A 24,279-nucleotide genomic window follows, 5' to 3' on the forward strand; every position below is an offset into this window, starting at 1 on the left:
TTGGTTGTGTTGTCAGTGGCTTAAATACAGAAATCACACTGTTGGGGTGAAAGGTGGGGGAGAGGAGCCTGTGGGACACCCTGGGATGCCTGGGATGGGTGGGGGGTGCTCAGGTGGCCCCACAAACACACGGGGAGGCAGAATAGCAACAAAATCTCTCCTTTAATAGCTGGATTGACCTGAGGATTTGCTCTGACCGAGGTAAACAGCCCCGGGGCTGCCGTGAGCGAAGGAGCGTGGGCTCAGCTCCATTCCCAAAAAAACCTCCAGCCATTTGTCAAGGCAAGAGTTAAAACCGGGGCAGCTGCTCCCTCTGAACACATTCACCCACCTCCGTGCAAAAGAAACAGGGAGCAGGAGCCCCCCAGCTCGTGTTTGCTCCTCAAGCACATTAGAAAAATATATTTTTATTTAAATTCTCCTTTTTCTCCATGGAATTTTCTTCTCTCTTTGAATACAGCTCGAGTGGTGTGTCTCGATTTGACCTGTGCCTGCGTTTCTATCAAGATCAAGAGTTAAAAGCCAATTGTTCAGTATCTAATCTAGAAAAAGGCTGCGTACAATATATGGCTTTTGCACCTACATCCGAAGGGAACTCGCAGGTTGGGAATATTGGAGGAGCTTTTCCGGGGCAAAGCCGGGACAGGGACGGCTGGGAGGGCGGCGTGGGATGAGGGGATGGCTGGGGATCACATGCAGCTCTGCACAAAGCCAGCCTGGAAACGGCACCTTCCTGTGCCCACGGGATCCTTTGGTTTGGCTTGGGGCTTGGAGGGGCTCGGCCAGGGGGGCCCCCCCAAAGCTCAGCCCCAGGGTTTGCTCCCCATCTGCAGCTCCTGGCCCCCAAAACTGCTGCTGGAGGGGCTGTTCTGGCTTGTGAGCTCCTGAAATGAGGCACAGATGAGCTCCTGGGTCGCAAAAGCTCTTCTGTCCCCCTCTTGAGCATCATCCCTGTTGAGGGGAGAGATCCCACCTGGAGCCACCCAGATGGAGGTCATGGCCCCCTCTTCCCCAGGCTGGAGCAGCAATGTTGCCTGGTGCTGGGGCTGGGAATGCAGCCTTGCTCCAGGGACCCCAGGGAGCCAAGGGATGGATCATGGGGGCACAGCCACCTTTTTTGGGGGCATTGCTCTCCCCAGGGCAGCCTTCCTGATTCCCATCTGGAATGATGGGATCTCATGGGAGCAACACCCACGCAGTCCCACCCCTTGGTCTAAGGCTGATGGATTCCATCCAGGGACAAGCAGAGGCCTCCCAGGGCTGGCCATGAAGTGAGGGGAGTTTGGGGATACCCACCCTAGGGAGCTCAGCTCCGGTGGCACTGGGTCCATCAGGCACGGCCAGTGTCCCTGTGCCAGCCCAAAGAGACCACAGACAACCCAGGGCACTTGCAAGGACCACAGATAAAACCCACTGCACTTCCAAGGAGGGCTGTGGCAGCCAGAGCAGGAGTGGGATGGAGCAGGAACCCTGTGGTGGTGAAGGCACCCGTGTCCCCTCAGCGCTGCCGCCGTGCCGGGGATCTGTGATGGCCAAACAAGCTCAGCACTGGCTGGGGACCACTCGTCGCTCATGCAGGGAGTTGATCAACAGCTATAGCAGCAGATGGAGAATTAAAAGCAGAACCACCCACTGGGTGGAATTAGGCAGAGGCCGGGAGCAGGGTCAGGTCCCCCCGCTGTCATCACCATCATCTGGGGTAATAATCATCCGGGACCCCTGATAGGTTCCGGAGCTTCAGAGCCGTGTCCACTGTTTTGATGTAGCCACTGATCATCTTCCTCATCTCGGGGGTGTAGGGGTCGTACTCCAGTTTCCTCAAGCCGGAGCGCTTGAAGTTGCCGTCCTTCTGGCCCTCGACGCAGAGCAGCCTGTCCTCGCAGGCAGTGATGCCCAGCAGCCCCACCATCCGCTGCAGCTGCACAAAGAGGTCCCGTTTCAGGTCCTCAAAGTGCACCACCAGCACCTTCTTGCCGTAGCGCAGCCAGTCGAGGGTGTGGGTCGCCCACCACGGCGCGTAGTTGGCCACGAACTCCGGCCACTCTGGAAAGAAGGAGCAGAGGACACGGTGGGTGGGTGGGTGTGCCCTGTGTCCTCCCACACCCCTGCTGAGATCTCTCAGTTATCCTGCTGCCTAATTGATCCTCCTGTAGAAATCAGGTGGTAAGAGGGGTAATGAAACATCAATAATCAGCCACAACCTTCCCGGCGGTGCCGCACAGATCCAGCCACGGCGCATAAAAGCCCTGGGCATCGGCCTCTTTCTCGTGTCCTCCCCACGAAACCAGTGCCTGATTAATTGCTGAACTGTGCTTAATTCCCTCAGGAATCATTAAACACAGGATCTGTTTCATTAAACAGGTCCAGGACAATTCACCTTGTGTAATCACACCACATAAAACTTTGCTTTGGAACCGCTCCAGGGATATCGTAAAATTAACGTCATGGAACCAGACAGGGGTTTGGCCTCTGCAGGGCTGGGAATGGGGCGGGGAAGGAGATCCATCCCCCTGGCACCAGCACCTGGGGGTGAGGCTGGAGAGAGATCATGGTGCTTTTTGTCCCAAATTTGCCCCCAAATTAGTTCTTGAGAGAAGGAAATCATTTGGAGAGCTGGGTTGCAGGGAAGACTGGGGATGGGACTCCCCTCCTCCATGACCAAGGGTCTCCCCAGGCTGAGCCCAGGTAGGATCAGCAAAATGGGGCTCACCAACCAAACAATGGAAAATCTCCACCTTTCCCAGCAAGTTCTGACCGTAATTAACCTAATTATGCTGTACATCCCCTGGAAAGAATTTGGTGATGTATTTTGATGCATGTCCTAATGGGATGGTGCTGAGCAGAAGGAATGGTCCCCTCTGCCTGGCCTACCCCTCCCCTTGGAGGCACGAGGCGTGGGACAGGCTGGGATTGGGAAGAGTCAGGATGATCCCTGTGGTGCTGCAGTGATGGTCCCACATCCCCTCTCCAGCTCTATCTGCAGTTGGATAGGGATAAAATCTACCAAGAGGTTCCTGTCCCACTGTGCTGGGGCAATGGCAGCCCAGGGACTTTCTCAGGGAAACAAGGATTGGGGGATATCACTCCCTCCTGGTTTTATGGGATGGGGAGAGCAGGGCTGGGCTCTCTCTGGCTCTGTGAGCACATGGAGATAACGAAATCCAGGCACAAAACAGCCACAGCAGCAAAAGCTCCCCTTAAATAAACTCGGAATTAAGGGTAGCAGATGTTCAATCAAGCTAAATATTTTAACTCTTTCCAATGAAGTCAATCCCACAACAGCAATTTGTAAATTGCTGTAATTAACCAGCCTCCACAACACGCCTGTGCATGGGAAAGGTGGTGTCTCTGGAGCAGCCGGGCACATGGAAATCCCACCCGGATACCGCCCTGTCCGTAGGGATGGGCTCGTGGCAGCCCCCACTCCCTCTGATGACACTGAGGAGAGGAGATGCCCATCCCTGCACTGGCCCCACCCAGGGCAGAGTGGTCCTGCTGTTCCATCCCATTGTGTCCCACCCCATTCTAATCTGTTCCATCCCACTGAACCCATCCCATCCCATTCTAATCCATTCCATCCCATCCCATCCTGTCCCACCCCATTCTAATCCATTCCATCCCACCCCATCCCACCCAGCTCCGGAGCCCTTGGCCATGCAAGACGATGCTGCTGGTCATGCCAGGAGATGGACATGGTGACCCCAAAGTGGTGGCACAGCCCAAGATTCTCCAATGGAGACCCAATCCAGGCTCTGCTGGGCTTTGCCACCCGCTTCCCAGCTCCGGTGGCCAGGCTGGAGCTCTCCCACCAGATCCCAACCCCTGGCCTACCTTTGCCCTTCCAGTGGGCATGAGCAGCGAAGCCGATGTGTCCCCCGTACTTGCGGTTGAACTCGGCCATCAGGGCCTTGTAGGGGTTCCTGATGAGCAGGATGGCAGAGTCGAAGGACTCGATCTCCTTCTGGCCACTCTCGTGGGTCTTGATGCAAATCGTCCTCCCGCTGCGCCAGTGGTCCCGCTCGCCCTTGAATCCTGCCGGGACAGAGCCCGGTGTTATGGGAATAATGAAAGGGAGCTGGGAGGGCTCAGCCTGGAGAAAAGGAGGCTCAGGGGGGACCATATTACTCTCCACAGCTCCCTGGGAGGAGGGTGGATGCAGGTAGGACTTGGTCTCTTCTCCCGGGGTAACAAGTGACAGGACAAGAGGAAACAGCCCCAAGTTGTGCCAGGGGAGGTTCAGGTTGGATATTAGGGAAAATTCCTAATATGGAAAGGGCTGTCCAGCCCTTCACAGACTGCCCAGGGAAGTGGTGGTGTCACTATCCCTGGATGGATTTAAAAGCCATGTGGACGTGGCACTTGGGGACACGTGTTAGTTGTGGCCTTGGCAACACTGGGGGAAAATAGTTGGACTTGATCTCAAGTCCTTTCCAACCCAAATGATCCCAGGATTCCATGAAAGGGAAGGACTCAGAGATATCAGATTGCAAAGTACAGTTGGATAAAAGCAGCTGGGGCGTGAGGGAGGATTTGCATCCCTCTCCCAGATGGAAATCATTTATTTGCCCAAGTTATGAGTCACAATAAAATTCATGAGAGGGTGGGTACCAGCACGGGGGCCGCTCAGAGCTGCATCTCCCTGGCCATGCTCAGCTCTACTGCTTGTTTGGGGGGGGTCAAGAATGTATTTTATAGCTATAATCTCCCTGACCACAGCATTTAAACTCTCCCACTAAATTAAGAAGGGAAAAACCCCATTTCTGTGGGGCTGTGGAGGAGCCCAGGGCTGTGGTGGTGCCACAGGGGGGGTCCAGAGAGGGGACCACCACCCCCTGTGCCCTGCATGGAGCACCTGGGCTGAGTCCAGCATCCCTCCCAATCCTTGCAAAGCACAACCACCTGGAGCAGAGCCAAGGGGGAGATGAGCTGGAAGGAGCTGTGTGACATCAATTATAGAAGTGTAATTTGCTCTGGGCCATGCTGGGTGATGCGGGGCCGTGCTGGTTGACCTACCAGTTGCCTGGATACATCCCGGCCCCTCCGACATGGAAATAACACAAAACCTACGCTTGGGTGGGTGAGCAAAACCCGGCCAAGGCTTCTTCCCGGGGTTGCTCGAGCCCTCCCTGGGATGTGGCTGCACCCCAGACCTGGTGCCAGGGGCTGGAATAGCCTGTGCTCCCTCAATCAGGGCTGAGTATTTCCATCTCTGGAAGGCTGGGTTTGGCAAATTCAAAGGAATTCCTGTGGTGTTGGGCAAACAGGGGTTTAGGGGGTACCCCCCCCAGGTCTGTGAGTACTCCAGGTACAGATCCCAGCTTCACCACAGCCAAGGAGTAGCAGAGGATTTCCTCTCAAAGGTGCAGGAGGAGGAGAAGGAGCAGAAGAAACCTTCAAGGTCTAAGAATAAAACTGTTGTAAATGTTATAAAATGGGGGAACTGGTGCTTTTCTGTCCCCTTGCAATGAAGTGGGTTATTGGAATCCCAGAATCCCAAAATGGTTTGGGCTGGAAGTGACCTTACAGCTTTCATTCCAACCCTCTTGGAAAGGAACACCTTCCACTATCCCAGGTTGCTCCAAGCCCCATCCAGCCTGGCCTTGGACATTTCCAGGAATGGAGGAGCCACAGCTTCTCTGGGCAACCTGTGCCAGGGCTTCACCCCCCTCACAATTTCCTCCTGATATCTGACCAGGACACCCTCAGTCCAACCACCCCATGGAGAAGCATCACTCCATGCTTTCCCCTTCCTGCAGACCCACAGGATGCCACCAGGATCTTCCCCAGCTCAGGTGGGACTGGTGCACTCCCAGCAACGACGCTCCCCCCCTCACCTTTGTTGTAGAGAGACCCATCAAAGTAGTAGCTGCCGGTGTAGAAGCCAGTGGCCAACTCGATCAGGTGCCGTGCCCAGGTGTTGCCAGCTCCAGGGAAGCTGGCCAGGGCCACCAGCTGCTTGGCACGGGTGGGGAGAAACCTCCTGTCCATGCAGCGGTTGTCTGCAGTGAGAACCAGCCACAGTACATCAGGAATGTGTCATGGAAACATGGTTTTCCTACAGGGACATCCCACAGACTCCACGGAGCACGGTGGGGCAGCAGTGAGGTGGTGGATGACACAGGGAAAGGTGCCCTGCCCAAAGCACAGAGGGACATCCCAAAAGGTTCTGAACACCTTGAGGAGCCTTAAGCACCCCAAAAGGTCCTAAGGAGAAGACAGGAGTTCTCTGCCATTACCAGCTCCTTGCTGCTTGCATCCTTAGGGAAGAGTGAGTACAGGGATGCTTGTGCCTAGCAACGTTCCTGCTTTTTATATGGATGAATGAACAAACATTTGCAGCATGGCCTCAAACATTGAAGGGGAGATAGTGACAAGACTGACCTGTTCTGAATCAAAACCACCTTAATTTGGGTCCTCACTTGCTCCCTTCAGCCCTTTCCTCTCCCAGTAAAAGTTATCCCCTGGGCTTTCCTGTCTCCATGGTCCCAATGCCAGAGAACAGGAGTACTCTCTGTGCAGCTTCCTGCGGAATTTCTGCCTGGTCACTTCCCTGGTCAGCTTCCCCCTCCCACCCCCAAATTTTTCCCTGGAGCTCATCCCCTCTGGATAACAGAGCCCATGTGGGTTCACCAACCGGTGCCAGGAAAGTGCGAAAAGCCCTGGCGAGGAGGGATCCTTCCAGAGGCAGATGGAAAACTGCTCTTCCCTACAGCTGAGTCAGGCAATGATTGCAGCTGTTTGCCCAGGGGAGGACTGATTTCCCAGGAAATTCAAAGAAATGCTAACTTTTAATGGAAGATGCTGCGAGCTCACACTCACTTTCCACCGGCATTCCCAGGAAGGGGATGGGAAAAGGGTGCTGGAGTGGTCCCTGCCTGTCCCAGCTCACCTTGCACCTGGGTCTGGTAGACCAGGAGGAATTCAGCAGTGCCACAGCTCTCAAACTCCTCTCCAGGGCATTTCTGGGCACAGAGCTGCTCATCCTCGCGCTCGTGCAGCGGGAACAGCGTCGTGGGGAATCCACAGTGGCATGAGGTCCCTGCCAGGGCTGACAGTGGGTATTCCTGCAGGGATGGGCACACGGAGGGCAGCCAGTGGCACTGTTCCCTATGGCAGATCCTTCCTCTGCCCCTCATACCCATCCTCGCTGTCCTGGTCCCGCTGTGCAGTGCGGGCTGATTTGCAGCATCATTCTAGCCCATTCCAACATCATTCCAGCACCCTTCCAGCCCATTCCAACATCATTCCAGCACCCCTCCAGCCCATTCCACCATCCTTCAAGCCCATTCCAGCACCCTTCCAGCATCCTTCCAGCCCATTCCAGCATCATTGCCCCAGTACCTTCTCAGTGCAGAAGTCCACACACTTGTCCACAGACATGTTGAGCATGAGCTGGCTGGCAGGAAGGGCGATGGACACGTTGTCTGGCTGGCGGAAGCATCCCCGGAATATGGCACTGCCATCTGAGAGGGAAAGAGTGACCTGGCACCACTACCCTCCCAAAAATTACACCACTGCACCCCAAAAACGACGCTGCTCCCACTCTGTGCACCCCAGGCTCAGGAGCAGGAGCCTCTGCGTGACACAGCATTCCCATCTCCTGCTGCTCCATCGGCTTTTCCCCAGCTCCCGACCCCCTCCGGCAGTGCAGCCGCGTTAGTTGACGCGCTCACCCGGCTGCTTACGGTGCAAAATCAGAGCAAAGCCCCGGCAGCAAAGTCGGGTTTATTTTTGCCTTGCTATTTTTATCAGCTCGGTGATCCCGGGCTGCAGGAGGGGTGGAAACAGCGAGGAGAGCGGGACTGGGGCTGGGCTGATCCCCCCAGGATCTGTGCCCTGAGGGGTCCCATCCCACCACTCCAGGTACTGGGCATCCTCAGCCCCCCAGAGGGTTCCTGGTGATGGGAGCTCTGATTGCTCCACCCTCTTTCCCGTTGTTTGGGAATGAGGAAAGACAAGCAGCAAATGTGGGTAATTATAGAGCTGCCTAACCGGGAGCTAAACGAGCTCTTCTGACAGGGAGCACCCTCGGCTCTGTCTGGAGCTCCTGCACATCCTTCATCCCTCAGCACACACTGAGTGCACTGATGGTCAGGAAAGAGATTGTGTCCTGAAGTCCCCCAGAATGCCCTGAATTTCCTCTGGAGTCCTTGGGGCTCCCTGTTCCAACCCTCCCCATCCAGCAGCATTCCTCACAGGGGGATTCCTGTGGTTTGCAGGAGCAAAACTACCCCACACACAGACCTGAACCTCTCCCAAGCCACTTCTCCCGAGCCATGACCTGGTTTACATGGCACAGGGATGTTGGGATCACCCCTCGAGCACCTCGAGGGATTCCCCCATTCCAGGGCTGAGCCAGGAGCTGTGTGGATGCCACTGACTTACATCTCCTGGCGGATTCCTGGGCCAGCTCCAGGCGGTAGATGGAGAGGCGGTTGATCCCACCACAGGTGTTGCTCCGCTCCCCCTTGCACTCCATGTTGCACTCGGACTCGCTGGCGTTTGACGCCTGGATCTTGTGCCCACAGTAGCACTCGGCACCAAATTCCAGTCCTGCATAGAGGTACCCCCTGTGGAGAGGGAGATGGGGAGCTCAGACATCCCTGAGATCCCCCCTGTGGAGAGGGGGACAGGGGACTCTGAGTATCCCCCCAGCTCTGTGGGGTTCTGAAGAAGCCACAGCCTGCTCATGCCCTGTGCTGGAAGCAGCGCTGCATCCCATGGGTTCATTTTTGGGCTGGTGATTATTGTAGGGCCCTTCCAACTGAAAATAATCCCATCCTGTCCTATTCTATCCTATCTTATCCTATTATTGCACTGCATCCTGTGTGTAGGGATTGGCAGAGACAGTGTGCAGGGATTCGTGGACATGTTGTGTAGGGATTCATGGAGAAGGTGTGCAGGGATTCCTGGAGGCACAGTGCCCTGCCCTACCGCTCGGCACAGTTGTCCTGGCAACGGAAGACTGTCATCTTCTTGTAGTCGAAGAAGGACATCCCACGCAGGGTCCGCTGGCGAGTGTTGTCCTCGTAGCAGCCGATGTATCGCGCTGGGGGTGGAGAGAGGAGAGGGGGTAAGAACCTACTGGGGCTGAGCCCACCCATTCCCACCTCCTCTTGATTATTCCCTAAGTAGGGATGTGCTGCAATGTTCCCTGTTTGTTTGCTTTGGAAACACGTGCTCTGGGTACAACAAACAGGGAAAAGTGGCTAAAGCCCAGGAACATCCGCATGGATAGAAGGGATGCTGTGGTTCTGCACTGAGGATTCTCCTCTCCCTGCTCTTCCTCCACATCAGCCTCCAAGCTCAGCAGAGTTGCTCCAAAAGATGAGCTACATAGGAAAATAACCCATCCCCTCCACCCTGCCTGCCAGGAGCACAGGGCTGGGCAGAATGGAGAAATACCATTTAACACACATTTTCCTCAGCCAGCGGCTCATCCTGGGAGCAGAGGATGTTTGTCCAGCACTGACACTTGGCAAAGTAAAGGCTGATGTCTGTGCTGAGAGTAAATGAAGATGCCAGCAGAGAGGGAATTGAGCTGAATGAAGTCACACTGAAATCATTTACTTGACAAATGTAGCCTTTCCCAATAACCTGAGCACAAAGAGCCATCTCCTGCGTGCCTGCGGCGACATTCCGTGCCGGCTCTCGGCTCCTGTTAGGAGTGAGATGGTCCACAAGCTGTCCCTGCTCAGCCTCCTCGTTAGGTGCCCTCATTAGAACCCTCTTTAGTGCCCTACTCCTGCTCCCACCCGAGTGTTTGCTGCGGGGAGATGCCTTAGATCAACGCAGGGATGTGGAGCAGGGATAACGCTTCTCACCTCCTCCCTGCATTCCACATCTGACCCAGCTCCACAAGCACACCCCACCCATGGTGTGCCCCCACAGACCCCCCTTCCCCACCAGTGCTGCAACCACCTTCCCAAACCAGCCTGGGGGAAGGTGGAAGAGGAAGACAGAGAGAAATGTGCCTGATAACTTTAACCACCAAGGCCATAACTCACTGCTCCCAATTACTCCCAGCAGAACATGGCATTTCCTCAGGGCTGGGCAGGTTTTGGCGGGTCAGCGCATTCCAGCCCTGATGGATCCAGCAGGGCAGGATTTCTCCAGTCACTTGCACTGAGCTGGTGACTGATGTGCATTACCTTCAATCCATTGCTCTTGACATATGTGTACTGTGACTTATTGGGAAGCCAACTGGAATAATTAGGGAGATAAGAGGGCAGAAGTGAAGGGGGAGATGGTGAGAGGCGGGTGGTGGGTTCAGCACGGCTTGCAAGGAGAGGGGGGGCTGCCCCAGCACACGGCTCACACAGAGTCAGGAAGAATTTTGAAGCGTGTTGGAAACAAGGATGTGAACAGACGGATCAACCCAGCAATTGTCATTAAATTCCCCAAACATCCCACTCTTCCAGGAGCTAGGGATATAGGGATGTGTCTGGCTCTGTGGCTGGAGTGGCTGGTCTGTTCCCCTTTCCTCATGGCATTGCTTGGTCTTGTGTCACAGCCAGAATGTCCAACTGGAAACGTCCAGTGAAAGACAGGGATGGATGTGGCTGAGAGCTGGGGACAGTCCCTGCTTCCCCTGCCTCAAAATTCTCCCGGGTTTGAGGAAGGAGATGCACATTCCCACGGGGATACTGCTTCCCATGGGAAGCTGCCAACAGAGGGAGGAGGAGGAAGAGGAGGAGGACAAGGGAGAAGAAAGCCGCACATCACGCTCCTGAAAGCAGAGCTGGCTTTCGGAGCAATATTCCCTCTGGAACAATATCACGTGGCAGAACCTCCTCAGCTGCCTTGTTAAGCTGTCCCCTGCCTAATTACCAGCACCATTAAATCCGCCTGTTCCTACCAGATATGCCGGTGCTTTGGAGAGGCACAGGGGAGCGAGGGTGCTCAGCCCATCCCCTGGGGCTCCCCCAGCCCTGCCGGCACACCAGGCACAGCAGGCACATGGGATTTCTCAAGTTGGAGAATTTCTCCACACCATCCTGTTGGGAGCTGCTGAGATGCTCATGGAGTGATTAAAAAGGGAAAAATGATGTTTCCAGACCACATGGGAGCAGCTAAATCCCTTGAAGCCCAGTCCTGCATCTCATCCCTGTCCCTTGTGGGCGGGCACAGGAGGTGGCGGTGCCAGACGGGGTTAATTGTGGAGGACACGGTGCATATGGCCTGGACTGGAGCCTGCTCAGGGTCCTTGTGGTGTCTGACAGCTCAGGGACCATCTGCTTGGGATTCACTAAATGTCAATTTGCATTAAGAGCGACGTGACCACTGAAATGCCCCCGGAGGCCCCTCAACACAGGGATACAACAGGGGAACCCCCCTTCAGCTCGTTTTAGCAGGAGAAAGTCCTGTAAGCACCACAAGACATTTTTCCTTTGGTTTCCAAGCCTGGATCATTCCAAGCCTGCACGGAGGACTGTACCTGCTGTGGGGGTGGTGGTTGAGGAGAAGCACCTCATGCACTGGGATCAGCCCAGGCTGGGGGGACCAAGCCTGGACCTCTGTGAAACCACCAGTTTGTCATAGGGTTGGGGGTTCCTGCTTCCCTCCATCCACACCTCCTGCTCCATCAGGAGTCCAGGGAGCTGAATCTTCCAGCCTGGGATGCTCAGAGAATTGCAAGTGCCAAGCCCATTAGGCAACTCTGGAGCAAGCCTGGATTTGGGGTACAGACTGGTGCAACCATCACAGGAATTAGGGGTCCCCAGGGATGTGCATCCCCACACCCTGGAGCTCGGGAGAGGGGAATGAGCAGCCTCAGGCAGAGATGCTCCTTCCCCAGAGGGGCTGCAGAGCAGAGAGGGGACACAGGGGGTGTTTGGGTGACTGGCACTGGGTGCTCATGGGTGCCAGAAGGCTGGATAACCTCGAGGATGCCAAACCCTGACAGGATGGCAGCTCCCAGCCACCCAAATTCCGTGGGAGTGTGCAGCTCCAGCTGTGTAGGGCTGCCTGCAGGATAAATAGATGGCATTTTAAAAATCGATGGGAACGACTACATTCGCTTATCCTTGGTCATTAATAATGGACCCACTTGACAACACCTCACACACCACAGACAGCAGCCAGGCAGGGATCTCCTGGCTCCAGAGGCCAAATCCCAGCCCTGTTTGCATTTCCATGCCTGCATGGGAACCACAGCCAGCCTCTGCCTTGACACCCCAGCAATGCAAACAGCCCATAAATCTGGGGTTTGTGTTCACTAAAGCCAACACAAGGAAAACCGAATCTGGCCCCTGGCACAGCCAAAGATGGGAGGAAGGTGGGGTGCAGCATCCCCTCAGCTGGCACCCCCAAAAAGCGAGGGGCAACTCAGAGCTTGGTGATGCACAAGGGGGAAAGAGTGAAGATGGAAAAAATAAAAGGGAGTCCCTTGGGTACACTCGAGTAGCACAGGCACATGGTTTATAAATTAATTAATAAATATATACACAATTCCTGGCAGTGCATGCTCAGGAATGAGCTCCTGGCAGGGATACACAGCCAAACCAGCTCAGCGACCACTGCCCCGGCTCATGATGTTCCCTTGGGAGAGGTAAAAAGAAGGGACCACCCCCCTCACACGTGTGTCCCCAGCCCTTACCTCTGTCCTCCTCCTTCTCTCGGCCGCTCCTGCCCCTGAGCGCCCGGCTCTGGGTGCCGCCGTTGTCCCTGGCTTTTCCCCTCTCCGCAGGTTCCTTGGAGGTGCTTTTGAACCAGTGGCCGTGTCGCCGGGCCCTCCCCGGCATCGTGGCCGCTGCCTTGAAGCCGCGGCTCAGCTGCATCACCCCCAGGTAGGGCAGCCCCGGCCCCTCTCCCCCCGCGGGGCCGCGGGGGCTCCCGGGACCGTGGGCTCCCCGGAAAAGCCGGAGTGCAGGAAAACCAAGCTGCCGGCCGCCAGGTACAGAGCCAGCAGCGTGAAGAACCGCACGGGTTTCCGCCGAAAGTACCGCTGGAGTTTTACCAAGAGCTTGGCCATTGCGTCTTCATCCCTCCCCCGGCAGCCGGCGCCGCGGGGGAGCTGCTCTCCGGCCCCAGGGATGCTCCAAGGGGGGCTTCACCCCCTCTGGATTGGTGCTGGATCCTGGGGAGCAGATGGGTGCCCCGAAATCACAGCGGGGGCTGCAGGGTGAGGTCGTGCAAAGGTACTGCCAGAGTCTAAAAAGTCCTGGAGTGCTGGGGAAGGTGGATTTTGAGCCCCGTCGTCGTGCCCGGGGGCTTTCCAGAGCTGGCTGTCACCGGGTTATTCTCCTCCCGGCAAAGCCCCCCGGCTGTGCCCCGGAGACTGGCCCGATGGAGGGATCATGTTGAGGAAATCGAGGTCTGAAGGTGATTTGAAAGCCGATCAGCTGCCGCAGCTCCTCGCTCGCCGGCGGCACCGGCTTCGTCAGGCATCGCTCTAATGGGAACGGCACCGCTGCCCTTTCAAACAAAGAATGAAAAGTCCCTGGACGCGTCTGGAGCCTGGAATGCTGACTGGGACCCTTTGTCTAAGGCAGCCCCATTCAGCTCACTCCCAGGGCAAGAAATCTCCACCTGCAAGTCAAACAGAGCAAGGCACACTCAGGAAAGTGTCCCAGGACACCGGGAGGATGGTGGTCCCTGTCCCGCTGTGGGGTGAGGAAGGACACCCAGGCTCTCCGTCACCTTCCAACCCTGGAAAGGGACATTTCCACCTCCCCCAGACAGGTAAGTGGGTGCAGTGGGAGCGATGCTGCCAGTGGATTCTCTGGCACATGGCATCCCAGGGCTGAGAGATCCCATGGGAGCATGACATCCATGTGTGACTCTCCCTGTGGCTGTGTTTCAGCCCCTCATGCCCCCAGTGAAGCTTTGGCCATGGCATCCTCTATCCTCCAGCCAGGAACGTCCTCATTCCCACCTTGCCAGGTGGGATGGACCCCCTGCTGTCCTGGGAACACCAGGGCTACATGGGGCTATCCGTGGTGGCTCTTGGCACAGGAAGGACAGGAGAGCCCAGAGAAGGGACAATCCCCTTCAGCCCAGCCAGGCTGGACTTCCCTCATGGGAATCCTCATGGGATTTCTCCAGCTATGGGATTCCTCCAGATTTTTCCCCCAGCTATGGAAGATTTGTTCCAGCCCTTCCTGGGATAACACCACGTGGGAAATGGCGGTGCCACCACACCTTGCTGACGCATCAGTGTGCCAGGGATGGTCTCGTGCCCAGGGTGTGCTGCCTGTCACGGTCTCGTCTTATTTTGGGAGAGGAGATGGAAATACATGGAAAGACAAAGTGCCATTAGTTTAATGGCCTCCGTGTTCCTGCCATCTGTCTTCAGCTGATTAAATAAAAAATATTGGTGGAACATATGGCATGAATTATACATCAATATTTTAATTTGAGTTCCCAGAGTGGTTATTCAAATGCCTCTGGTTCTGCTGGGTGCACTTGGTGGAGCTCAGGGCCAGGCAGGGGCAGAGCAGTGGTGGGGCACAAACCCCACACCACCCCCTTCCTTGGAGCCAACACAGCCTGGGTAGAGGCTGAGGAAACTCGGAGTAGCAGCTGAGCAAGGAGATTGGCATTTGGGCTTCTCCATGTGCAGGCACCTCTGCGCAGGACACAGGAGCAGGTGGCACCTTGACATGGGCAGGGAAGGTGGTCCAGCCCCACCACACAGGGCAAACATCCCCAGCCTGGTGGTCCCGTGGACCTGAGGGTGCTTGGCCTTGGACAGGGATCTAACATCTTCCCCTTCCAAGCCAGAACAAACCCACCTACTGTAGCTGAACATGGGGTGGTTTGGGGTGCAAACAGGATGTCCCCGGGGCTGTCCCCACTGCCACTCATCCTCCTCCCCTCCCAGGCTGGGTCCTGCCAGGCTCGCTTGGCAGGGAAGAGCAGCATATAAAGAAGGAGCTTAAATGACTCTCCTTAAGCATCTGGAGCTCATCCTTCTCCATCACGAACCTCGGAGTCGCAGGTCAATTACTGCACATTTGCATATATTCCATTAATGCTCCTGCTAATTGTCTGTGGGAGATAATGGGATCAGCTCCGACTCCCCGGCTGCGGAGGGCTCACAGGCAGTGGGGGAGGCAAATACAGCCAGCACCAGTGCTCCCAATGTCACCATCAGCACTCCCACTATCAGCACCAGTGCTCCCTGAATTGGTATCAGTGCTCCCAGCTATCAGCACTGATGGTCCCAGTATCAACAACAATGCTCCCACTATTGTCGTCAGCACTCCCAGTATCAGCACTAACACTCCCAGTATCAGCAATAGTACTCCCAGTATGGGGCCCAGCACTCCCAGTGTCAGCACTCATGCTCCCAGTATCAGCAACAATTCTCCCAGTATCGGCACCAGCACTCCCACTAACACTCCAAGTATCAGCACCAACGCTCCCAGTATTGGCACCATTCCCAGGAGGGGCTGGGGATGTTGGGAGCAGACGGATGTGGACGCTGGAAGCTGCCCACAACACCACTCCCTGCCCCCCACCTGAGCTCCCTGTGTTGTAAAGGGTGGATCCACCCCCCCAGTGCAGCAGCTCTGGGGTGAAGGACCAGCCACTCTGCGTCTCCATCACCACTGTCACCTGTCCCGGGGAGTGTCCTCAGGGATCCCATCCTGTCCCCCACTGCCTGCATCCCACTGGGGCTGTGTTTGGGAGCAGGGATGGTGCCAGCCCAGCCCGTGGCATGGCTGGGGGACAGTGGGGACATGCTCTGGCATCCAAACTAATGAAGCAAATAGGGACATTCCTGAGCCGGCACGGCGCAGTGTCCTCAGCACAGCCTTCCACCGGCTGCTGCAAAGGCTGTCTGGAAAACTGCTGGGACAGCCAGGCCAGGGAGGGATTTATTCCCAAGCCCTCGCTTGGCTGTGACCCACTGGCACTCCAGTTGGATCCCACAAAATGGATTCAGCCTTGGGGAGCTGGAAAAATCTCCCAGCTGGCAGTGCCAGGATTAGGGGTGTCCCTCCCTGCTGCCCCAGACCCCCTTGGCACCCAGAACCAAAGCACAGCAGAATGAGAGGGAGCATTTCCCAGGCAGTGGGTCCAACTTCCTCACTGACCTCCGTCACCCTGCTCCTGCCAGGAGCCCGAATCCTCATCCCAGCAGCGGGACACCCAGTTCAGCATCACTGTACACCCAACCCACCTCCCTCTGCGGTGTCAGCAGTCCTGAGGCCAAGGAGGCAAGGAAATCCTCATGAATTTTCCAGGTTTATCCATCCCCCCCCATGCACAGGGAGGTGGGCACAGGTCCAGGGGGGCTCCGATGAGCGGCGGGTGCGTCTCTGCCCTTCGTGTGACCGGGGTGAATGAGGTACCAATAAATTATACATTTGGGTCTTGTCTTCAAATTGCTCTGCAATTATTGGGCCCCAAGGTTCAGTTGTCTTCAAGCACCACCTCACATCTGACCAGGGCCAAACACGCCGCCGGCTCACGTGGTTCCCCCAGGGCAGGAGAACAATCAGCCCATTAAAAACAGCAAATTAACCAACACAAGAATTCCATTAGAAGGAGAAGGCGACGGAACTATCCAATTTCATCACATCATTAGCATTTCTTATCAGAGGGACAAGGAAAGAATAGGGCTTTAAAACACAGGGGGATGGGATGGAGTCTGATGACAACAATGGGGTGACGCACCTGGGGGCCCCATCCCACCGGAGGGCTGTGACGCAGGTACCAAGCTCAGTCCCACACCTCAGGGAGTGGGGGGAGAAGGGTCCTGCACCCTACTGAGCACCCTTGGGTGCACAGCACAGCATATCCCCAGAATTCTTCTGCTGAAACCTGGAAATGGGGTGACATGAAGGACCCAGAGCATGGGGTGTAAGGACCAGTCCATGGGATACAGGATGCAGTCCATGGGATACAGAACCTGGTCCACAGGGGCTGCCTGGACCTGCTGTCACTCAAAAGCCACTCACTTTGGTGCAGGGACCACCAGAAAGCCCCATGTCCCTCCACCCACCCTTGGTTCCACAACACAGAGCAGCTCCTGTGCCTCACACCCGTGTGCCTCCCTGGTGTGATGGTACCTTAGGGACACTGGGAACCCTGTACTGGCATCCCTGAAGCCTTTCAGCCTCCCTCCCTAGGACTGTTGTGCAGTGGGAGCTTGGAATTGCTGCTGGGCAGAAACTGGGCAGCCCCAGCTCCCAGATGAAGCTGCCTCCGTCTTCTCCAGCCCCATGGAAATGGATTTTCACCCTTTCTCACTCTCTAAAGCAGAAGCAGCAAATGAGATGCATCAGGCTGAATTTAAATACTCTTTAAATTTAAATACGTTATGGCTGGGAATGAAACTGAGCTAAACTGGGATGTTGGACGTGGAGATTTCCACCTCAGCAGGGAACACCTGGAGCATCTGAGGCATCTCCCTTCGAGCCTCCAGCACCCTCTGATGCCTCTCCCAGGGCCAGCAGAGCACACTGAGCTGTCAGCTGCCTTCCAATCAAAGCAAAGTTTATTTATTCAGCTCCTCTCTGCCTTAATTTTGCTGAGAAATGGGTTTGTGCATCCCCTCTGCTAGGGAAAGTCTTAAGAATAGCTGACTCAGCAGCTTTCTGGTGTCACGGCTCATCCCAAGGAGCTGCGCCGGGATCGGATCCTGTTCCTCGGCAGTGAGACATCCCCAGGCATGTGCTTCCCTGTGGAGCTTCTAAATCCCTTCCATAGGCCAAACCACCAAGGAAAACCCTCTTATTTGGGATTTATTGGCCTGATTGGTATATCCAGGGCAGGACTTGCCCATCTGCCGATGGATTTTTGTGCAGGATTTCCAGGCATGTCAGGGGGTTAGTGAATCTTCCTCCTTGATGGGAATCTATGGAAGAGTTTGGACTGGAATTAGGCGGCTGATTTTCATTTAAGGGCAAAACCTGATTTTTAAATATTCTGGAGGAGATTTATTGGAGGTCTCAGCACTTGCCCAGGGCCAGGGGAAGCCGTGGTCACAAGTCCAGACAGGAATGAGGCCCCAGCTCCAGAGGGATCACAGATCATTCATCCGGAGGGACGGGGCTGCCCCAGACTAATTGATCAACGGCTGCAAAAGGCCTGGAGCTCCTCAGAAACGAGGTCATGCTGATTGCACAACCTCCTATTAGTGTTCCCTCCGCTCTCCAGGGGATGGGACCCACAGGGCACCAGCCCCGTTTCTGCAAGGGCTGAGTTATAAATAAATCCAGGAACACTGGGCTGGATCCTGCCCTGGGTTATTCCAAGGCACCAAGGTGAGTGCACAAGCCCAGGGCCTGCAGCACATCCCAGAAGGGCAATTTTGTTTAATCAAGCTGATTTGAGCAACTTCAGCTCTGTTTTTAAACGTGGTATTGAGCTGGCATTGCAAGTTCCCACGGATATCCCAGACTCCAGACCAAGGGATGCTGAACCCTACACAAAGGATGCTGATTCCTGCCCAAGGGATGCTCATCCCAGACCCCACAGCCATTACATGACATGGAGTGGGGGATTTACTCTGGGGCAGGTGAGTGGCTCCCAAAACAAATCAAATCCAGGGTGTTTCCAGCCCCTGGAAGCAAAGAAATGTTGTTGTCTTCAGGCCACTGGTTCCCAGGTAATCCCACCTCCATGACTCTGCTCCTTTCCCTGTGTATTTTGCTCCAAAAGGGTCCAAGTAGAGCCAAAAAGGGTGTTTTTTGCTTCACGCTCTGTTCCTCCACCTGCAATTCCATCCAAACACGTTCTGGCCTCTTGAAGGCTGAATTCCCCTCACATGTGTGAAAGCAGCTCATAAAGAAAACTGATTTAAGCCATGAATCATTTAAAAAGCCAAAGGCGGGGAAGGAAATAGCCAGGTATTGCAGAGATTTGGGCAGGGAGAGGATACAGGGAATCATGGAATGATGTAAATTAGCCAGCACAGCAGAGATCCACAGCCCTGGTACCCGGGATCCCCATCCCGGCTGCTGAAATGCACCCTAATTCACAGCATCATTATTGCTTTAATTAATTCATCTGCAACAACCCCAATTGTGTGCATTATCTGCCTCTCTCCATCAGCATTATCCCATCTGCTGGGTTTCTTTCAGAAGAATGTTTGTGGAAGGAGCAGGGAGCTCCCTTGTTTAGTACCAGGGCTGATTGGATTTGGGTGCTGGGAGCAGGATTCCACACTGTTATCAGCAATAGAAGTGAATAATCAACCCAACCTTCACCCACCGCATCCCTGCTGACCCTCAGCATCCCTCCTGAGCATCCCTGCTGCCAGCATCAACCCCATCCCCACGGCATCAACCCCATCCCCACGTGCAAGGCTGAGAAACCTCCGTTTCCCCATCATTTCCCTGGCTTTCCTTTCAAGGCCAGAACAGGAAATCTGCTTGGATGGGAATGACATACAGTGGTATTTGGGAGAGGTCACTACGGAGCAGGGGGTTTCAGGGACATTAAGCTGGACTCCCCCAGTCTCCCTCTCTCCCTTCTTCCCGCCCTTGCATGTCCCTTTGGACACTTAAACCCTGTGAAAAAGGTGATTTAATTCACTCAGACGATGCTGAGTGTCTGTGAGAGGGCTTAACCTAATGAGTTTTAATGTGTCTTATGTTCTGGGTATTTCATGCCCAGGCTGCAAAATCCAGTTACGGTTTTCAGTCAGACTTAGTGAGCCGAGCCCTGCCTGGGAGGGGATGTGTTCACACGGGGCAAGGAGGTGGAGGAGGGTGGGAAGAAGACCGGGGCTGTCCCTCAGGGAGACACAGCTGGATCCCAGCCAGCTGCTGGCTCAGCAAAGCTCCCCCCCCCAGACTAAGTGCTGCCTGAATCCTGCAGGAGGGTCTCTTCCAGAGGTGGTGCTGGGGCTGGCAGCCATCCCTGGAGCATACTCATCGTTCCCAAATTCTCTGGTCACTCCATCACCAGCATTCACAGACACCTGCACAATCCCTGTGACAGTGGCAGAGCAGCCCTGAGCTGCAACCGCCGGCACATCCAGAGCCTGACAGCTCCCTATTCCAGGGAAAGCCACAACGCTGCTGTTTTTCTCCTTGTGCTTAACGATGAGGAACAAACCCCGCAGCCAAACCGGAGCAGCCAAGTGGTTTTATCCCGAGGTTTTGAGCACCGGAGCCACTCTTGGCTCTGGGATCAGGGAGACGATGAGATACATCAAAAGGATATTTCCCAAAGGGAAATCCAGGTACATCCCACCAACAGCACTACAGGACCACCCCTGGTGGTATTTATAGCAGCACAGATCCCACAGAGACCATGATGGGATACGTGGGGACATCAGTGGGGAGCTGGGAGGTGTGACCCACCCCCCATGGGGCTCAGCTCCACCAAAACATCTTCCACGGGCGCTACAGGAGCACCCACCACATTCAGTCTGTGATGAACCCCCAAGGACCCCCCCGGTGGGGCAGAACCAAACCAAATCTGCCTGCAAAGCCCGCACTCAGGTCTCCTCCGTGGAGATTTCCCTCAGCCCTCATTAATCCGGGATTAGAGGCAGCGCCGGGGCAATTAACAAACGAGCTTTTCAGGCAGCAGACAATGCCTTCACAGCCCATTAATAGAGTGAGAAGGATGATTTCTTGCAGCCCTTGCTTTAAAACCTCCTTTCCCAGGAGGGCTGATTCCTTTCTTTTCCCACATCCTGCTGCATGGAAGAGACTGAAGGCCCAGTTTGGGAAGAGATCTGCCATTCCCACGAGTGCTGCAGGCTCACCCCTGGCTGAGCAGCACGGAGCAGATTCTCCTGCCCCACGCTCCTTCCCTGTTCCCAGGCTGAGCTCCTGGCTCCAGGGGGGGACCAATACACTGTGGCAGAGGTACCAAAGCACAGAGATGCCTATCCCAGAGCAGAACCAGCTCCCTGAACAGCTCAGGGAAACTGAGCACTTGGCAGTCCCAAGAGGGATGGGGAGTAGGAGAAGCAGAGATTTTCCTGGGATCTGGACCGAGCTGGGAGAAATGCTGAACACCCACGGAGGCTGCACCTCACCAAAGGTGATCCTGCCTCAGCCATGGCAAGTGTGACTCTGGATGGGAGCCTGGAGGTGCTGAGGGGGTGGCCCTGGGGACCCTGCCCAACCTTGGGGATGTGGTGACAAGCAGAGGTTTGACTCCAGTGAGGTTGGAGTGAAGAAGGGAAGAAAATCATGGAGAAGGAAAGCTCAGAGGACAGTGCTGGAAAGGGGGCATTCCAAGCTAGCCTGAGCCCATGAGGTGGAGGCCATGGTGACAGTGAGGGTTGGTGGCACCCACTCTGCCACATGGGGAAAAGTCTGTTCCCGGGGAAAAAATCACCCAGGAAGGACAAACCTTTTATTTCTGGGAGAGGAAAACCACCCACACGCCCCAGCTGGGCTGTGAGGGGACGAGGGCTCCAAGGGGACTCTCCTGTCCCCTGAGGTTCAGGGAGATCTGGGAAGTGCTGTGCTGGACACAGGCACCTGCAGCCCTGATGCTGCAGCTGGACCCGACTCCTTGGGCTCCAGGATCTGGGAAAGGTATCCAAAAATTCTCCCTGGGCACCCCAGGCCTGTGCATGAGCAGCATAACTAATAATATCTAGAATATTATAATATAATGTATATAAAACTCATAGTGACTAATATATAGAATAGAATACTATATATAAAGCCATAATACCTGTGAATAATATAGAGAATATAATATAATGTATATAAAACCCACAAGAACTGCTAACAATATATAGAATAAAACAATATATTAAAAAATAATACCTGCTAATAATATCTAGAATGTTATAATATAATGTATATAAAAATCACAACAACTACTAAAATAACCACTAAAAATATATAAAATATAACATATATATAAAAAAATCTAATAACTGCTAACGAACCCCACCTCAGAGAAGCCCCTCACACTCAACGGTGTTGGACATTCCAAGAGCCAACTCAGCCAGGAGAGAGCTTTCCCAAGCCCAGGGAAGGGACAGCTCCTTATAAAGGATAACTGGGCACAAATCCCCCCAGAGGAGAATACAACACTCACAGGATGAAAAGGTGCAGGTGGGCCAGGGCCAGGCTGGGTGGGGACACCCCGGGGCTGGGGGCTCCCCCCCCGCCAGGCTGTGATTCCCAGCTCTGGATTGCCAGGAAACTTTATTTAATCCTGCCTTCACGGAGGAAAGGCTTTATAAGGCTCAGCTCAAGGTTACCTTCACGCTGCTCTGCAACAGCCTCTGCTCTCCCTGCACATATGGTTTGTTTAACTTTATATTAAAATATTCCCTTAAGTTGCCAGCTCGGATATGGAAAGAAGCAAATGAATAGAGGAGGGGTTTTTGAACAGATTATATTCGCTCCCCATTTCCCTTGCAGAGATATTCCTGCACAAAGTCTCGGGAGGAGGAGGAAGAGGGGAGCTCCCTCTCACCTTTCTCCCTCTCCAAAGCAAAACCCTCCCGAAACCAGCAGAAAACAGTGAAAAATCCCTGTCGGGATGAGGCGGGAATCATCAGCTCCTGCACATCAGCAGGGGTCTCGGTCCCCCCTCCCCACCTCAACTTCCCGCACACCCAGCCGCGGTTTCCCCTTCCCACGCACATTCCCGCCGGGCCGGGGTCCCATCGCCCTGGGCTGGGGTCTCCCCCTTGTGCCCCCCCTCCACCCTCTCCCCCTAGTCCCCCAGCTTCGTGTTGCGTTTTTCTCCCTTTTTTATTTCCTTTTTTTTCTTTTCTTTTTTTTTTTTTTTTTTTTAAATTTATTTCCCGGGTTGGGGATATTTTTTTGGTTCGTCCTCTTTTTCTGGTTGTTATTTTGGTGTGGGGTTTGGTTGGATTTTTTTGGTTGTTTTTTCCGCTATTCCCACGGTTTTACCGCGGTGCCCTCTCCCCGCACCCCCCAACCCCGTGCGCATCCCCTTTATCCCCCCCAGTCCCCACCTCCTCCTTACCCTCCGCGGGCCCAGCCCGGCCCGGCCGCCGCCGCTCCATCCATCCCTCCATCCGTCCATCCCTCCATCCATCCCTCCGTCCCTCCATCCGCGGCCGCCCCCGGGAGCGGCGGGGCCGGGGGGGCTCCGGGCGCTCACCGCGGACCGGCCCCGCTGCCGGGGGGGCTGCGGTGCCGCTCGGGGGGGCTCCGGGGGTGCCGGTGCCGGCCGGGGGGGGCCCGGCCCGGCCGCTGCCGCTCAGCTCTGCCCGCAGCCGCTGCCGGGCGCCGGTACTTAACGTCTCCATCCAGCGGCTCCGCTCCCTCCGCCGCCCGCACGCCTGCCTCTTAACCCCTTCCCTCCCGCCCCCGCGCCACCTCGTTTGGTTTGGTTTTGTTTTTTTTTTTTATTATTTATTTACATTTTTCCCCCTCTTTTTTAGCGGGGCAGGAAGCGCCGGGAAGCGGCTGCAGGGCAGGGATGCTGGGGATGCGGGCGGTGGGTGACGCTGGACCCCCACGAGGACTCGGCTTCATCCCCAGCGTTGTCCCAGTCCCATTCGAGATCGGCCAGAGAGATATTGAACGAGGCCAACAAGGAGAAAAAACCCATTCAATAAACAAACAAACAAACAAACAAATATTAATGTAAATGTCAATATTAACTATATATAGATAACAGAAATATAGAAATATATAGAAATATAGAAATGTAAAGCTATCTAGATGAAATGTGTATAAATAGTATTAATAAGCTCTACAAATAAGCATATTAGAGCTAAATAAAACAAATATATAATGGGGTATATATGTCTACATATGCATATATGTTGGGTATGAGGGGTTTCTGTGTGTGTCAGATCAATGAACAATTAATTTGTACATGGCCAAGCTCTGGAAATGAGAAAAATTACAACTCTAAATTTAGAGATCAGGGTCACAGGGGATTTTTTCCCCCACCCCTTTTATTGGCAGCTTTAAACACTGGGGAGGATTTTTAGGGGTGCTGGGGGAGCAGGGAGCCCCATCCCCTGCCCAGTGCTGAGGATCCCACTCCCTCAGCATTCCAGGCTGTGGCACACACCGAGTCCCTCCAGGTCAGGAGATAATTAAAAAAGGATCCAGAGGAAAGCCTTGTGTTGAACGTGATTAAGGCAGCACCTTCCATGGCCATGGACTCTTCTCCCACATTCAGCTTTGCTGCAAACAGGGATAAGAGCTCGGAGGGCACATTTTCCAGGTGTCAGTGGAGCAGGGGGACCCCGAGGAAAGTACCCACAGTGGTTCATGCATCCCACTGGGAGCCCCCAGCCCTGGAGCCCAAGGTGGGAAAGCAGCAGCTGAGGGGAAGTTGGATCCTGCTGCTGTCCCTGCCTAGGGAACCTCCATCCTCAGCTCCATCCATGCTGGATGCAGGAGCATCCAC

The 24,279-nt window shown here is 54.9% G+C and overlaps 1 protein-coding gene across 1 annotated transcript; it reads right to left on the reverse strand.

Annotated features, from left to right (window-relative positions):
• Positions 1–143: 143 nt before the first annotated feature.
• Positions 144–23,077, reverse strand: WSCD2 (WSC domain containing 2). Its single transcript, XM_050318606.1, is given in 10 exon segments — positions 144–2,043; positions 3,832–4,032; positions 5,835–5,999; positions 6,890–7,064; positions 7,342–7,463; positions 8,386–8,570; positions 8,935–9,049; positions 12,599–12,838; positions 12,841–13,530; positions 22,876–23,077. Coding segments are annotated over 9 exon segments (1,689 nt in total). The 5' UTR covers positions 12,974–13,530; positions 22,876–23,077; the 3' UTR covers positions 144–1,690.
• Positions 23,078–24,279: the final 1,202 nt, after the last annotated feature.

This window comes from Myiozetetes cayanensis, unplaced genomic scaffold, assembly GCF_022539395.1.
Source record: "Myiozetetes cayanensis isolate MyiCay16 unplaced genomic scaffold, myiCay2020 scf21, whole genome shotgun sequence".
In the NCBI taxonomy this organism is placed as follows: Eukaryota; Metazoa; Chordata; class Aves; order Passeriformes; family Tyrannidae; genus Myiozetetes; species Myiozetetes cayanensis.